The sequence below is a fragment of the Cinclus cinclus genome, chromosome 4 (assembly GCF_963662255.1).
Source record: "Cinclus cinclus chromosome 4, bCinCin1.1, whole genome shotgun sequence".
In the NCBI taxonomy this organism is placed as follows: domain Eukaryota; kingdom Metazoa; phylum Chordata; class Aves; order Passeriformes; family Cinclidae; genus Cinclus; species Cinclus cinclus.
The window spans coordinates 46534938-46552498 of record NC_085049.1 but is presented as its reverse complement, the minus strand read 5'-3'; the positions used below and the strand labels follow the sequence as shown (position 1 = coordinate 46552498).

The 17561-nt window shown below is 39.2% G+C and overlaps 1 protein-coding gene across 1 annotated transcript in view; it reads right to left on the bottom strand.

The window, feature by feature from the left end:
• Nucleotides 1-17561, bottom strand: part of TRHDE (thyrotropin releasing hormone degrading enzyme) — a 197339-nt gene that overhangs the window by 43587 nt on the left and 136191 nt on the right. The window contains exon 10 of the mRNA XM_062491203.1: nt 5037-5125. Coding sequence (XP_062347187.1) covers nt 5037-5125 — 89 coding nt within the window. The remainder of the gene's footprint in view (nt 1-5036; nt 5126-17561) is intronic.

Here is a 17561-nt window from a genome sequence, read left to right as displayed (position 1 = left end):
CATGGAGATGATTCCTACTTGGAGACAGCACCAGAACAGTGATTCCCAGGGAACAGCAAGCATGCCTTTTTCCAAAGCCCTGCTCACCTATTGAAGTGGATGCTAGCTAAACCTCCTCACTTGAGGTTAAGGTCAGTTCTGGATTTTCAGAAACATGCACAGATAAGCCTGTGCTTCCACACCTAGTACACCTTCATCAGCAATCACCAACACATTCCCACAAGCCCTGCTTAGCAGACATAGGGATGGAATGGGTTCAAAGCTGGTTCTTGGCTTTCTACCTACTACTGATTTTGGGCTGATTCCAAAATGCTGTGGACATATCTTCACAGATCATTATAGCAACCACAAAAGAGGCAACTTACCTGGGAGAAACAGAAACAAGCCCTGGAATATGAGAGAAGAAGTTTGTAGCACCAATGATTTCCACAGTGCCAGCAAGATTTATCATTCAGCAGACCTGCAAAACTGAGGCACAAAGAGCACTACAGACATCTTAGCATGATGTTTCTGACCTCAGCATGGATAGGAAGGTTTGCCACAAAATGTTTCCTTTGTGGCTGGTTTACAGTCACTTGAAGCAAAACAGCCTCATCTACAGCCACCGAGAGTGAACAGGGAAAAGGTCATGGTGACCTGTTTATGCAGCACTCTGAGAACAAATGAGACAGCTCCATTTCCCACACCAGAAAAACTGAACCCAGTAAAAGGACCATCATCTGATGGTTGGAATATGAACTGATGAGTAGAAATACAGTTACATAAATGCTATGGTTCACAAGGTAAGGAGATGAGAGACTGGCAGAAGCACTTGCAAAATGAAAAGCATCCAAAACTATGCCTACGTCCCTTCAGCAAATATTCAGGAAGAGTGATATTAGATTTGAAACATCTTTGATGTTATGCACCTTGTCAAACAAGTTCCCAAGGCCTGGCAGTGTCCTCCCTACAGGATTTCCTGCAAGGGACAATGAATTGCAACTCAAAAAGACACTGCGAAGCTGTAACTTCCAGTGAGTTCCTTCACTTCAGTGCTGTGAAGAATAGACAGATCTAGTACTGTTGCCAGCAATTGTGGTGACATGCTATTATCTGAACTGATCCTGCTCAGCATACTGAACAATCAGCAATCTGCATGCTCACTATCTCTGGCTTGTAGCCAGAGACAGACAAGATGAGGACACAGCAGCAACTCAATCATCCCAAATTCGTGTCGCTCTCACAAAGCTGGAGAAAAGCCTCATATCTCTTGTTCATGAAAATACCAACTGGTATCCTACAACACCTTGATGAAGTCACAAGCATGGTAGCAGAGAAGATGCAAAAATCAACAATTCTCTCTTTTGTCTTTCTGGATGTACATAAAGGAAAAGACTCTTACTTCAGCAAATAACCATCCTTGCTGAACTAGGGAAGGCATGGGATTTACTCCTGATGGATATTTTTATCTGAAATAACACCAAAACATAAAAAGGAACATTTTTGATGTATTTCTATACATAGCTATTTCAAAACTGCTGTGGTTTAATTTCTCTCAGATAACCCACAGAAAAGGTTAATTTTATTGGAAGATTTAAGTGATATGCCAAGACATCATAGTGATAGTCATCAGCTTGAACCCTTTTCCCTATTGGCAGCTGAAATAGGCGTGTGATCAGTAAGAATGACTATGTTGGGTTTGCATGGCCAGGTTTGGTAGCCAAGATGGTAGGCTAGAGAAATGGCTTCTGTGAGAAGATGCCAGAAGCTTCTCCTGTGCCCAGCAGAGCCAATAGCAGCTGGGTCCAAGATAGACAGGCTGCTGGCCAAGGCTAGGCCAACTGGAATTGGTAGTTAATGCCCCTGTGATAACATATTTAAGAAGAAGAAGAAAGAAGAAGAAAGAAGAAGAAAGAAGAAGAAAGAAGAAGAAAGAAGAAGAAAGAAGAAGAAAGAAGAAGACAGAAGAAGACAGAAGAAGACAGAAGAAGACAGAAGAAGACAGAAGAAGACAGAAGAAGACAGAAGAAGAGAAAAAAAAACTTATTGCTTAGATGTACTTGTAGTCAGAAAAGAGCAGGATGAGAACATGTGAGAGGAACAACGCTGCAGACACCAAGGTGAGTGGAGAAGAAGGCACAGGAGGTGCTCGAGGCACCAGAGCTGGGATTCCTCTGCAGCCTGTGGTACAGCCCATGGAGATTCACAGGGATGCAGAGATCTACCTGCAGCCCATGGAGGAGACTTACACCAGAGCAGGTGGATGCCTAAAAGGACGAAAGGAGACTGTGACCTTGAGAAAGGGACCCATGGTGGAGCTGGGGAATAACCCTTGTCCTTGAGCAGTGAGAGAAACATGTGATGAACTGATCATAACCCCCATTCCTTTCTCCCTTTGCTGCTGGGGGAGAGGAGACAGAGCTGGGACACAGGGAGGGGTGGGGAGGTGAGGAAGGCTTTTTAAGGTCTGTTTTTACTTCTCATTATCCTGCTCACATTTCGAGTCTGTTTTGCTGAGATAGAACTTGGTGAGGGACCTCTAACTCAGACCTTATCTGAGACCCATGAACAATTTGTTATATTCTCTCTCTTCTCTCCAGTTTCAGAGGGGAGTGATGGAGTGACTTCGGTGGGTGCCTGGTGCTCAGCCAAGGTCAACACACCACAATAATGAACAATAGAGAGCTGTTCAATAGTTCCTTCCACTCTTTAAGACATACTGGAAGCTCCTTCAGCACAACAGTTTAGTCAACAAGAAGGAATTGCTTACTGTTTCCTAAAAAGCACACAGAAACCATCCTCATGAACAGCATTTACTCCAAAGTTGATTTGAGTACCTGCATTTAATTACACTCACTTGAAGAATCATATGAACACCTCCAGTCTTCTAAATATCCTCTGGAGCAGTTTGTTTCACCTCCAGCTTGCAGACTTTTTCCAGACTACAGTCCCAGTTTGCAGACCACCCACTGGGACAATACCTAAACTTCCTCTGTACAACAGAAAGTCTTCAAGATTCTTCCAGTCCACAAGAATCTAACCTGGAAATTGTCCTTTGGAGTCTCAGAATTCCTCCCTCATCCCCATGGAACAAACATACCAACTGCAGAAAAACTCCCAGGAATATCACAAAATCATGTATACCAGCCTCAATACATAGCAGCATGTACAATCAATCACACACTGAGTATACATTCAGGCATGTTCTTACTGACACTTCTATGTTGAGGAATTCTTCATCTGAGGTAGACCACAATAAGTAGAAGCAAGAGGACATTCTTGTTGCAGTCATAAGTTTACAGACTCATTTTAAATGAGATATAGCAGGTGAAGGAGTGAGTGAAAGTAATGAGGAAGAGCAAGGACAATGACAATAGATCACAGTGTCACTGATTTGCTATACAGGAGGCTGATGATTCGGAAAGGTTCCTTTTTAATTTCTATATAGTAGCCAGCCCAAAATAATTGCTCACACTGGCCATCATTATTTGTTGATTTCTTGAAGGCATTCCGATAGAAGCAGTAGATCTTAAAAGAGTGGGTAGCAGTTTTATGGACTTGCTCCTCCACAGCACTCTGCAAGTAAAAGGCAATGAGGAAGAATCTATGTAGATAACAGTAATATACTGAACTTTGAAGGTGGGAGTGAAGGGAGGGAGGCATGCATGTGCAACCTAATGAGATGGGATGATCAACTTGCTCTGAAGTCAGTGAGAACCTTTCTAATAACTTCAACGAGAGTTCAGTCAAGCCCTAAAGGAGAAAAGCAGAGCAGGTCATTAAGGCAGACTCTGAAAGTATAAACAGGTCTTGAAGTATTTTGGAAGTGTTAATGTTAAAAAGAATAGCCAAAGCAGTAAGTTTCTGAACAGTGAGGCTGAACCTATATGCTTTGATGAGAGTATGTTTCCCAGGTATGAAAATTGCTCTGGTTGCAGGTACATTTCTAGATCACTCTATCATGGGAGCAGCATGTAACTTTCTCATAGGCTGCAAAAGATCTGGGTAAAGAAACACAATACCTTGTACCACTAGAAATCTGGGATACTCAGATTTCTACTGACCATACACCATTCATTTCCAGTCCTTCTGGCTGCTAAACTCTATGTGACTAATATATTTTAGTAACTGACAAAAGAGAAAGAAACATCACACACAAGTTTGACTCTCCCCTCTCCCATTAATTTTCTAATTAGAGGGAAATCTCTATACCTTTCTAATTATGCAAGAAGGGTCAGTTCTCCCTCTACAGCCCATATGTCAAGGAGATGCATGCATCTGTCTTTTCCCTTCTATATAATAAAAGTCCCCACGTGTCTACCCTCACTCTCTTCAATTCTAGTCCAAAACTGTCAGACAATGTAGCATGAAGTGCTAAGGAAATAGATAAATATTTAATGAAATTTCTGTGGTGGGCTTCCTTTCTTAGGTGACAAAAAAACCCACTGGTATCTAACACTCAGTCTCCTCCAGACAATATATTACTCTTATGATCATGCAGGAACTGAGGAAGAAGAAAATAAGTAGTAAGCAGAACAATGCACTTTTGAGGTCCAGCATGTGGTTATCTAATAGAGAGAACAAATATTTTGATAGATCAAGAAGGACAATATTAATGACAACAACCACTTCTTAGGCCTGGTTCAGACTATGGATTGAGTTAAAAATGTTAGAATTCTAAATGTACTCAATCATACTCCTCATATCTACTTCATTATGCAATATTACATTTAACTTTCACCAATCAATAAAGTGAATTGCATTCATTAATGATTTGATATGTGTTGCCAAATATAAAATACTTAGCACTTTACATTTCTTTGTAAAATATTTACATTATAATGTCTAAATTCTGAAATATTATAAATCTAGATTGTTGCTCATCCTTCATTCCTCCTCCCTCCCTTCCCAGCTCTGCTTTTTTTGCAATTCACTTTAAGCAGTTAAATTGGGTGCAGAGCAACTAAACAATTACCTAGGATCAATTCCAAAGATACATTTGAGGAAAACACAAGTATGCTTTACGAGATTCCACTGGGAGGAAAGTTTATTTTTACCTGATTTGTTAGACACCCATATAATTGCCTCTGATGAGATGTGGCTCGTATTTCCTACTGCAATTGTTAATGGAATCTGCCACAAGTAGCTGCAAGACAAAGGAGGGGGAATCTAAGAACAAAGATACTGAACTGATTCTTCTCACAGCAATCAGGGATCATGTCAAAGAAATCAAAACACAATCTTAGTAGCAGTGTAAAGATCTGTGGATTCTAACAAGTTTGATTTTGAAATGCATTTGCATTAGCAATAAAACAAATAAAACTAATTTATAAAAAAACCCCAACCTAAATTGTATTTTACATTTTTTTACACACTATCACCATATGAGGACTTTGAAACAAAGCTTTCCTTAGTTTAAGAAAATGCTTCACAAAAGAGAAAATAGTGATTTCTCATAAAAAGAACAACACTTTTTTACATTTACTTAGAAAAAACCTCCACATAAGACATGCTTTGATTTATAGGGACTTCAAAGTTTAAAAATACCATACTCTTCTAGCAACTTCTTAAAATGCTACAATGGGCTTTTACTGCTGCTGGTTTATAAAAACAAAATGAATGTGAAAGAGCTCCACTTCTTGGCACCATTTATGACCACCTATGCATATGAAAACTGGACAAAACACTACGTGTGGGTTTGGTGATACACTGGTATACTCAGATGTCATCTTCTCTACAGGGTATTACAAATTGTTTCTCATTTGAAGTAAATGTTATAAATAACATCTTTATCTCAATCAACAGAAATTCACTGTATAAAGTTAATATTTTTAGGAACAGACGGAAAGGATTATTTCCTTCATGTCTTCATCATCACCTCTACTTCTTAACTCTCAAAAGTAGCATTCCACCAGTCAGTGAAAAAGCAGACATTTCCTTCACAGGCCTGCCATTTCATTATGGAAACCAGTAAAGGGGAAGCACTCAGTAGTGTACAGGTGGTCCCTCTGCCTTAGGTGCCTTACAGGGGTTCCTTAGTTAGGTGGTCAATGGGAGTATGTGTGCAGTTAAGCAAGGCAGCATGACAAGAGACTGGCCCCAACTCAGATATCACTGTATAGTACCACTTTGATACCAAGTAATAATACAATTTTAGACTGATTGCATTAAAATGGTGCAAAGATGAATGTGGGCCAGTTCTCTCCTGCTAGTATACATAATTGCAAAACTAGCCTGTGGTACTGAAGAAAAAATTAGGTTTGCTCCTTTCCACTTACCCTTTATAGTGTGTAACAGGTGTATAAATATGGAATATATATACTATGTTCTTTGGCTAAATATTATAATGTCACTTATACACTATGAATAGTGTAATGGATCAGCCTGCTCCACTGAATTACAAACCAAATGTTCCATAGCCACAGTCAACATGGGATGGCTTCCAAGGGCTACCTTGCTGGCATGACTTGGAGGCTGGGGGAGGGAGAGCCCTGCCCTGCCACTACACTTGGCTCATGGCTCCCCACCCATTTGCAGAGAGCCCCCAGCACACACAGGAATATGTGCTGCTTAGAACAGAATCGTGTGCAGGGAAACACTTGTCCATGCAGCAGTGATTCATCAAAGATGGAGAGATACTTGGACAACCATACAGCTGAAAGAGCTATGAGTGACACTAGAAATTAAACATGGCATTTACTGCCATATGAAAGAAGAAAAAAGTTTCCATGTGATTTTAGGTTCTCTGAATGTTGGTACTATGACACACTGGGAAAATAATTAGCTCTACTCCTGCACTGAAGACAAGCTCCATATAAGCACTAGAAAAAACACATTTTTCCTACTTCACAGATGCTGTTTTCTCTGCTTTCTCCTTCCATTCGTCTTCATTCTCAGAGAAACTTCTGCTGCTGCAGAAGAAGAAGCTGTAGCTAACTTCTGTGTATCTGAAGGAGACACATATGTCTCACCTTCCAAAAAGGTGTCTTCCATTCACTGTCTGTGAATGATCTGTATGGACTGTGTTCTCCAGGTGTGACTGGAAAGAAGCAAAATTTTCTTGCACTTTTCTACAGGAGTCTTCTACTTTACAGAGCAAAAAGTGGGACCACTATCCTGCTTTCCTCCTGCTTTGTCTGAGAGTAGTGCAGGCCTTTTATTTATTCTTTATATGTTGAGAGCACCACCAGTGTGCTCTCAGTATGTATCTAACTGGGGTAAAAAGCATCCCATTCCACCTGGCCATCTGCTTCCTGCTGTGACAAACCAGTTCCAGTGACAATAAGAATCTAGCCTTGAGGGCCCAGTGACCAGGGCAGCAAGACTTGAAACAACCCATTTAGTCCTCTTACTGTCAAAATTAAGTCTGCAGGACTGAGATGCCTGTACAGATAGCACACTCAGCCCCTGGGTGAAATGGTGCTAGTGAAGTCCGTTCAGCCTGTCTGAGATGCTGCTCAGCTGCAGAGGTGTCCCACATAATGTCCCCTCCACAATCAAACCTGATCCCTTTGATGGACAGCTAAAGATAAATCCCTTGTGGAAAAACTAAGGGCTATTTCAGGAATTAAAAAAAAAATATCTCTGAAGCTGAGGAGGAGAGGCACCTAACACTAGAACAGACGTGTTAATATGAACTGTGCTGAACATAACATTGTTCAATCTTCAAGAAATGTAAGGAAAGAGGAATCTTGTTGAAAGGTAGCATAAATAAACCTTTTATTGCTGATTTACAAGTGAGAAACTGCTCATGTGAAATAGTTAAAATTAGGTTGACAGGATAATGCACAATTACAGGGAATGCATTGGTGGATTTTTTGCAGAACCATTATCAATGCATCACACTGAAGCATCACACTGAAGCATGTTCATTCAGCTTAAAGATTAATCAGGACTTGTTTCACAAAGTATAAGAATCTTGGATCAGCCAAGGTACATGCAACACTAGAAGGTAGCTAATGTAGTACTAGAAGCAAACTTATTATGCTCTGTGTGGATTATATAAATTTTTTTTGTATTCAGCATTACATAATGACTAGGTAGGCAGTATTAGCATACTTTATCTCACTTGGAAAATAACCATACTTGTGATGATTACTTGGTTACGACTTGATTTTCAGCAAAAAAAAGAACTGAGATTTCTTTGTGGGCAAATCCTGAGACCATAAAACATTAAACAAACATGATGCCTCACACTTTTGCCTCTGATGAATAGTAATATGGTAAGAACATTGGGTTTTTAGTGGCTTCTTTGCAAAGAGCCATGCAAAGTCAGTAAAGGGCAGCAGTTTATTTCCTCTGCTTACAAAATAAAGATCTCAGGTAATTAAAAATGAAAAGGTAAGGTTCCTGATAGTTCAGATTTTGCACACCTTCTCAACTGCTTTTTCACATAATGAAATGGAAAATGTTTTTGCTGGGATGTAAATCCATACATTTTCAAGATTCATCTTCCCAGTAACCATAAGGTACCAAGTTTCCACACACTGCTGGCAGTGAATACCATATTCTTCCAGTGGCATTTCTCTCTTCTCCCCTGGATTCTAAACTAAAGAAAGAAGTTGAGCTATTCCTAGTTATTACTCACAGAACAATGAAGTTATCTGCTCAATATTTCAATATTCAGAGGCTTAAAATCCTGCATTATAAGGAGTATACAAGCAATGTGACTGCTCCACATAAAGTGACAGAACATCTGTAACTCAAGTACCACTGCAGAACTCAGCTAACCTACATTTGAATGGCAGAGAAAGTGAATGACACTCCTCTTTTACCCTGCTTTTACAGACCTCTGAGTTGAAGATCTCTAATCTATTCTTATGTTCTTTACACAGAAGCTGTACTTAATCCTTCTTATTGTCCACCTCTTTATTTTTTCCACCTAGTATTTCAGGTTAGAAAACAAAGCCTTGCTTCAGTGCTTTGAAGGCATATCTACCAGGGATTAAAAGTGGCATAATTATTTTCTCTTCTACACTCCTTATACTTTTTTAAATGCTCCCTTTCTACTAATCCCTACTGTTCTATTTACTTGCTTGACTCTGTCTGGACATTGAGCTGATGTTTACAGAACATCACCTACCACAGGTCCAAGATCTCTTTCCTGAGAGAAAATAATTTCTTTAAAACCCACCACTGAGTATCTGAGTTAGAACTGTTTTCCCCACATGTATCACCTCATTATCAACATTAAGCTCCATCTGTCTTTTTATTACCATGTCAGCTAGCACTTAGGAATACTTCTGTCATCTTAGTAACTAATACTTGTTTTTATTACACTCACAAATTCCTATTTACACTCAGAAAACTCTTGACACCTAACTCTTCCATACTCTTTATCACATGGCTGAATAGGAAAAAATTCAGTGCAGGATTCTCAGGAATCTCATGGGCTATGACCTTCCACTAAGAAATTCAACCATCTAATTTTTCACTTTTTGCTTATATTTCTAAACAGCTCTTCTCTCTTATCATGGTACAGACTAATTTCTATATGAATATTTAAGGAGGACACTAGACCTCAAAAACCACATAAAAACCCAGTTAAATTACAAGAAGCTACATACTTAGAGATATAGAAGACATCTATTAATAGTCTTTGATTATATACTTAGACAGGAAATCAAAGGAGGAGAACTATGGCAAGGCAGAAGGATAGAACAATGTACAGATTTATGGGAAAAAAATTACTTTTTTCGTAGTACATCTAACAACATAAAATGAGAGACAAAAGTAAAAGGCTTTGCACAAAAGCAAATTAAGTGATTTGCCACTTAGCAGGCTATAATAACTAATTTAAAGTGTAGTGGCAATGATAAACTTGAATCTTAGAATGATTTAGGTGGGAAGAGACTTTAGGAGATAAAGCCTTCTGTTCTAACATGATCAGAGCACAGGAAAACAAGTTTCATTGTAGGTAGAACACGATATCAGAAGAGGATATACAGACTGTATATTCAGTGGCATCACACAAAATCAATCAAGTCAGTTGAGGCAAATGACTTGCCATCTGCTTTTTTTCCTAATCTCTCCCACTGCAAAGCTTCTACAGAATTACTTTCAGGAAAGCTTAACACCAAAAGCTGTATGTACTTTGAAATACCTCAGTAGGCTGAGAAATGAAATTGAGTTAACTCAGGCTGGAAGAACAGAAATCGTGTACCCATCAGCTGGCGCTGGTGAAATCCCAACCATCATTCTTCCATGACTCAGCTTCTCTGGGATAAATTCAGTTGTTCAAGGTGATGGAAAATGAGCTGTCGTAGGGTATTTGAGACATCTGCTATGGTCTGTAAGACCACGAGGATACTCTCGCCTGTGTAATGGCAGCACAAGGCAAAGTAAGATACCTAATGGCACCTTGAATGGCACCAGTCACACGTGCGAGCAACTAAATGGACCCCTCCATCCACTGAGTGTTGACAAACAGACCTTCCATAATTAAACGTGAGTTTCCCGATAAAATTTTTTCATTTCTAAGTGAAAAAGGCAAATTTTCAAAACCAAGGTGCTCGTAAGAAAAAGAAGGCTTCAGCACATATTTTCAAATACAGTATTTAAAAAAGGCACTGATGCAACATTTTGCAGCTACTGTTTAAAATAAGAACTTTCAGTTTGCTGATTCAAAAAATTGCAGGGAGAAGTTAAAATGACTTAAAATGAAATGTATGGTAGTTAAATTACAGAATTGAAATGAAGGTCCTAAACCAATTTTTCCCCAATTTGTTTGCTTTGATTTTTGTCCCGATTCAGTGCAGGGAAATGTTTTGATATGTCAAAAATTTCTGTGGGATGGGAATCCATTTCTTGTTCATTGATAACACTTACTAATCTTTGTGAAGTATTTTGAGAACATAACAATCTAAGAACTCATATCACCGAGGGATATAATTAAAGTTATTTAAAACAGAGATAAAGTGGGGCATAAAAATAGTTTAAGAGCAAAAAGCACAAAAAAGAAAATCCAAGAGTAAAACTGACTGGTTAAGACACCTATCTCCTTATTTTAACCACCAGAACTTCATACCTCAAATGCCAACTCTGTCTCTTCAGTTAAAGATAACGCCTGGTACATCCCGAGTGGCTGAAGATGAGAAACAGGGAGCAAGGACTCCTTGGCACTATTTTCCTCTTCTCAGCTCTCTCCAGATGGAAATGCTGAAGTCTCGTACATAGACACATATGCTCACACCTGAGCAGCACTGAGTCTGAGAAGGGAACACTCTTTCCAGTGTGGCCCTTGCAAACACTGGTGATTCCCTGAACAGGTTAGGATACTGACATTAGCATTTCTTATCAAGGGAATATATTGCTATGAATCATCTGCATGAACTCATGTGCTTGGATTTCTGACACAAAAAACCTACAAAAGCTAAGTAATGAGGAAGTCTGACCTTTTAGCAAGTAAATCTTGCAGAACAAAAAACTAAGATTTAAAGATTTGTGTTTTTACTTCAGTTGAACACCTGGCTGATCTCCAGAGACACACACAAATAGTGGTGAGTAAAAGAAGCATTTAGATGGATGGCTGCAGATGCTTCTGGCTAATGACCTTAATGATTATTATATATTAAAAAGCACAGAAAGTTGATAATGAAGTACAGGATTCTGTGATATTTGGATATTAAATCCGTATAGAAGGCAGTCAGTAGAGATCTCTCACTTTTCTTGCAAAGACAAGTACAATTTCTGTTAGCAATATTAACAAGGTTTGGGCTGCTGCTTTATAGTAGCTGGTGTGGGGCTATTTTTCTGACAGTTGCTGGAAACAGTTTTGATAAAAAAGGGATGTTTTAGCTATTGCTGAACAGTACTTACACAGCACCAAGGCCTTGCCTGCTTCTCATCCCACCCTACCAGTAAAGAGGCTTGGGGTGCACAAGAAGCTGGAAGGAGGCACAGGAGGGACAACAAACCCCAAATGACCCAAGGAATGCTCCATACCATATGACTTCATGCTCAGCATATAAAGCTGGGGGAAGAAGGAGAAAGAGGGGACTTCACAGCCCCTCTTGCCTTCCCAAGTAAGTGCTCAGCATGATGCAGCCTGGCTTTCCTGGGGATTGCTGAAAACCTCCCTGCCCATGGACAATGGTGACTAAAATCCTTGTTTTGCTTTCCCCATGCACACAGCTTTTGCTTTCCCTTTTAAGCTGTTTTTTTTTGTTTGTTTGTTTATTTCAAGCAGTGAGTTTTCTCACTTCTCCAATTCTCTCCCCCATCCCAATGCAGGGAGTGAGTAAGTGGCTGCATAGGGATTAGATGCTGGCTGAGGTGAAACCACCACACAAGCCAAAAGAAAGCCTTTGCTGTCACTGAATTTTCAATATTAAAAAGGTTCAAACATAAATTGTTAACAGAAAACCTGAAAATGTATTCAGCTAATCTATTAAATCATGAGCCTTGTTGCAGTGATACCTGGAAGTATTTAATCCTAGGCTGAGAGCACAAGTACATGTAAGGTGGTCAGTGGAAAATGAGTGAAAGCTGTTGAACAGCAGAACAGCTTCAGAGCTTCCTACTACAGAAAAAGATTATACAAGAAGCAGAACTCAGCAGGATACAATTTTGTAAGCCACACTTTCTAGAAAGATTGTGTTGGGAAAGATAATTTAAAAGCATCATGGAGATTTTCCCAGGTTATTATATAGTATAGTATCTCATTCAGGAAGGAGTAATTTAGGTTCCAGGGGAAACTCATGTGAGTACCACAGGAAATCACACATTTTTATTTAGTGCAATTCTACAAGAGTGTTAGTTCTGTTTAATGGATAAGGAGCTGACAATATATTCATGTTGTGAATATCATTCTCACAAGACTGAAGAACAGAGATTTCATTAGATTTAATACATGCCAGAAAAGTGATTGTAGGCTGTGCCCAGAGGCATAACACAACAGAAGATGTTATTCCCTCTTTCACAATTATTACACCTCATACACTGAGACAGGGTGTCAAGGGATTCCATGTACCCTGTGAGCATGGAAGATGGCAGATAGGAAGGGAAGATTTCACTAACTTTGCAGCAAAGACAAATTGAAATGAAAAATGGATAAAAAAGAACTATTTGAAATAACAGCGATCCCCTTAACACAGCTTGAGGTATTCACTGGTCATCTGCTTATGCCCAGTGTGACCTTAATTCCTGAGTTCAAAGTGAGAACAAGGAGTTTAATACAAACAACAGTGAGAAACACATGAGAAACACTGGTAAAGGTAACTGATTAAGAAGAATTTCCCTAAAAGGGACATGAAAAAGCAGACAACATCAAATTTTCATCAAGGAACAAGTTGCAGTCAGCTAACTTGAAATGAGAAAGGACAGTACTTCAGTTGTATAAACAGAAGAAGGACTCCTGATGTCTGAATCAGACAGAACTTTCATAAATCCTGGAGACAGACAATTTCTTACTGCAACACTGTATGCAGTGTAGAAGTGAAACAGCAGGGCACAGTAAGTGTGACACACACCACATTAATTGTAGGATCCACAGTTTGCTGGGTTTAAGCAAAATGAGGAAGGGAAATGGTGTTGACATTGGGATTCTGAGGTTACAGGCATTCTGCCCTCACCCAAGACTAACAGACTGGTCAACAATAGAAAGATAAAGTAAGGGCATATATATATATATATATATATATGTATAGTTTAATAACAATGACTTAATGAGCAACTAAAAAATTGGAAGAAAAAGGTTGTGGAAATGCTTGTTCTAAGATTATTCTACACTATACTGGGCAGAGGAGTTTCATGCTCTTTTACAAAGCTTTGGTGGATTTAGATGGACTCTGTGAATTAAAAACAGTGTTCCAGCATGAAGGAGCTCTATCTGGCTGTAATACAGAGGGTAATTTTTTCAGTCAAGAGTCCTGATACAGTGAAGGTAGGGTGCAATATAATACGCACACAGTACTGGAACAAAATTCCAAGTGAGGCACACATTATTACTCAGACATTACTGGTGTTCTTGTTACCATCTTCTTGTTACCATCACTGTCAAAACCTACATGAGCTCTTTGTATCAGTTCTTCTCTTCTTTCTCCCTAATGCCCCAACTACAGAGGTGATTAAATTTTTCAGTCAGACCAACCTACCAGCCAGAACAACCCAACAGGGTCAGGCTGTGGTAGGTGCTGCCAGGTAGACAATGGCTTCACCACTTGGTGGCTCTGAATGAGCTTCACACCCGAGGTGTCAGATTTTGAAGAGTATTTCAAGTTTTTAAAAGAAGTTGACTTAGAAGATGTCTCATGGATGAACAGAAATCAATTTGGAGAGCAGTCTTGCCTCTTAACTACTAAGATTTATCTACACTGACTGAGGCTTTGATTGGATGGGCATTTGAATGCAGCTAATATATATTTCAGAGGGAAGCAAAACTCTGGGATTTGGAAGGTATTTGGAATTTTGAACCTATTATAATTTTGAATACAAATTATACTTAGCAGCACACATTAAGGAAACCACGAATAAACTTTATATTTTGTAGAAATATTTAAAACTGCATAAGAGTGACTAGGAAGATTATATTCTAGTCTTGAAAGAGGCTAGCACATCTAGGATTACTTGCTTCTGATTTTAAGCTTCTTTATTTGCAGGACTGCCTCAATACAGCTGCTAATTTTATATATTTTTCTATTATATATGCTTTCCTTTAGAAACATTAAAAAAGGCAATCATGTTGCTATACTCTAAATGAAAGGTTGACAGCTGCTTCTAAGAGCAACTGTTTATACAACAGATCATGGATTGTTTAGGTTTCTTTCTTATAAGGACCTAAATACAACTATATGGCAAGAAAATACCTTCAATGTCAGTACAGGATTGCTGGAATGTATTTTAGAGGAATTAATTTTAGAGGCATGTATTTTAAAACAATAATTGACACTATAATCCATCTTTAGTCATAACAGTGATTAACATGTTTAACAGCAATGTATTAAAAATGCAGATTTTGTGTTTTCCCTTTACTCTGCCATAATTCCTTCTGGATTTCACAAGAATCTTTGGAATAATTTTTGGTAATAAATAAATCCTAGATCAGAAAAAGGGAAAACAATTACATTTTCCAGAAGTCTTATGCAAAATATAATGCCCTTACCAATGTAATGACAACACAAAGTTCCAGACATAAAGATTCAATGCTGTAGCAGCAGCCCTAGCATGAAAGAGCTCATGTGCGGCTCTGCACTGTGGGTTTGCCTTAAGATGACAGTCTGCATATTCTGTTAGAAAACAGCTGTATGTCTTTGGCCATTCTGTCTAAACTTCATTATCCTTTTGTTTTTTAAGGGTAGACACAAGGTAACTTAAATGAGTAAATTTGAATTACCAAATATGAGGGAAAAAATAAAACATTGTCTAGTAATAACACACCATAGCATAACTAATATAATTATCTGATTACTAAACCCTCTATAAAAATCTGCATAATATTAGCTAAATATTTCCTCCAAAATAAATTATAAATGAGGTTGTTATTAATATTGTGAAGCTATCTAAAACTGAGTCATTTTAGTGCAAGTGCTAGCAGCGTACCTTACCAAATTTAGAAAAATTATGTGGGCAAAGAACAAATACTATAAATTCATCGTCAGCACATGCCATCTCCTCCCTGCCTAACAGTACCTTTTCCACTAAAGCACAAAAGGCATAATTTTCAAAAGTGACAAGCAACTTTGAGTGCTGAATCAAAGATGGATACAAAGAAACTTTAGCAGTGTTAAGTGTCTGTCCTAACAGCTGCCTCTTTAGCCTGCAATAATGGCTCTTATCTCTCCAACATCCTCTGTTCTGCCTTGCACCAGTGCAAAACACTTGCAGAATTGCACACGAGGTGCTGATCATGCAAACCCCATGTCTGTGTCATCCTTTACCCATAAGAATAACCCCTTGACCAGAGCACAGATCTGAGATTTCTCTGAGTGGAGCACAAGGATGTATTATGACTGAGAAGGGTACACAGGAATAAGAGAGCAGCACTTCAGCTATGTTTACAACCCTCCAGTATGTTTTGAGACTAAGTACCAAATATGTTTCAGCATATTCCAGTGCTCAGTTCTGAGTTTTCCTCTGAATACTGTGAATTTAAGAAAGATTAAAATATAATTCCTATGATGGTTTCTCTTTCACCATAAAATCCTAGGAGTCCCCCACCAAAGTATCTCCCCCATAAAACCCAAGATTCTACTGTTGTGTGTGAAGGCTCGTGCAAAGGGATAAGAAAACAAAGCCATTATCAGCAACTTTAAAACTGAGCCTGTTAGAAGTTTTATTCTCTGATCTACAGTGGGGAACTCGCACCTCTCATTTTTCCAAAGCCAACAAAATATGACCTTTATCCGCCCTCATCCCTCCTATAAAACTTGTCTCTACCAAATGATGTCTGGGCCTTCCCCAGTCTAGTGTTTCCCTTGCTAAAGCCCTCACTTTAAACCCCATTTCCATTTCCTTATTCCAGCTCCACAACTTTAATGCTACAACTCTGGCTCACACCTGCACCCCGCCATGCCACATTGTCTCTCCTACCCCCTGCATGTAAAACAGCTCTCCACAAGCACTGCTGTCCTTGTACTCCTCTTCATCTCCCAAAGACTTCACTCTCTATTAAAACACGGCGCTGCCCTCAAGTACACGCTCCTTTCCTCAGCACGAAATTGATCTAATTAATGTGAGTCAATTAACTAGATTGGCTATCTAGCAATTCCTGAGAGTTAATGTCAGCAAATAAGATGAGGAAAGTGGCACATCAATAAAATACAACAGCAGCTTTTCTCTGTCAGACTAACTTCAATCAGGATACAAGTGCTGTCACTACACAGGAAGCAATGACACAATACACTCATTTTGCCTTCCTTAGCATTCTGCAAATTCTAACACAGAAAGTTGTCTATATACTGCACACCAGAGTGTCCTGGAAGTTTCCCAGTGAGAAGAGTTTCTTGCAAATAGAAGCTCTGAAATGGTTTTGGAAATGAAGTGTTAAATTACAATTGGTAATTCTGCTGTCTTTGCTAGCAGCAAAATTTTGTTGGAGACACTAACACAGATATGTACTGGAAGGGATTTTAAGAGTATTTCCTATTCAGATGTTTGTTTGTTTTTTTTAAATGCAGCAATCAGAAAAGCCTCTACAAATGCAAAAGCAAGAAAACCAGGAGGTTCCAGTGGCTTTTCCAGAAAAGAAAAAATCCTATTGCAACAGGGAGTGCACAGCACAAGGGCTGGGCTAGTAAAAACAGCAAAGGCACTGTTCCATCATGTGCCCAAGGCAGACAGGCTTGTTCCAGGTCATTCACAGAGGCAGCCCCTCTGCCTGTTCCTATGGAGAAGCAGCACTCAGCACAGCACTGTCCTCTCTCAGGCTGCTCAGGATAAGGACTGTCCTTATGCACATCAAAGGACAAGATCTACTGGTGCCACACAGCTGGAGTCCAGTCCAGTGTGCATTTCAAGAGAAGGAGCGCCCCACGCTTTCTCACTCTTCTGCAAGAACAAGTATTTTCAAGTCCCTGCTTGACCAGCTAAAAAAATGGTTAAATCAATATCTAGCAGTGTTCTCACACAGTTCTGTGATCCACTAA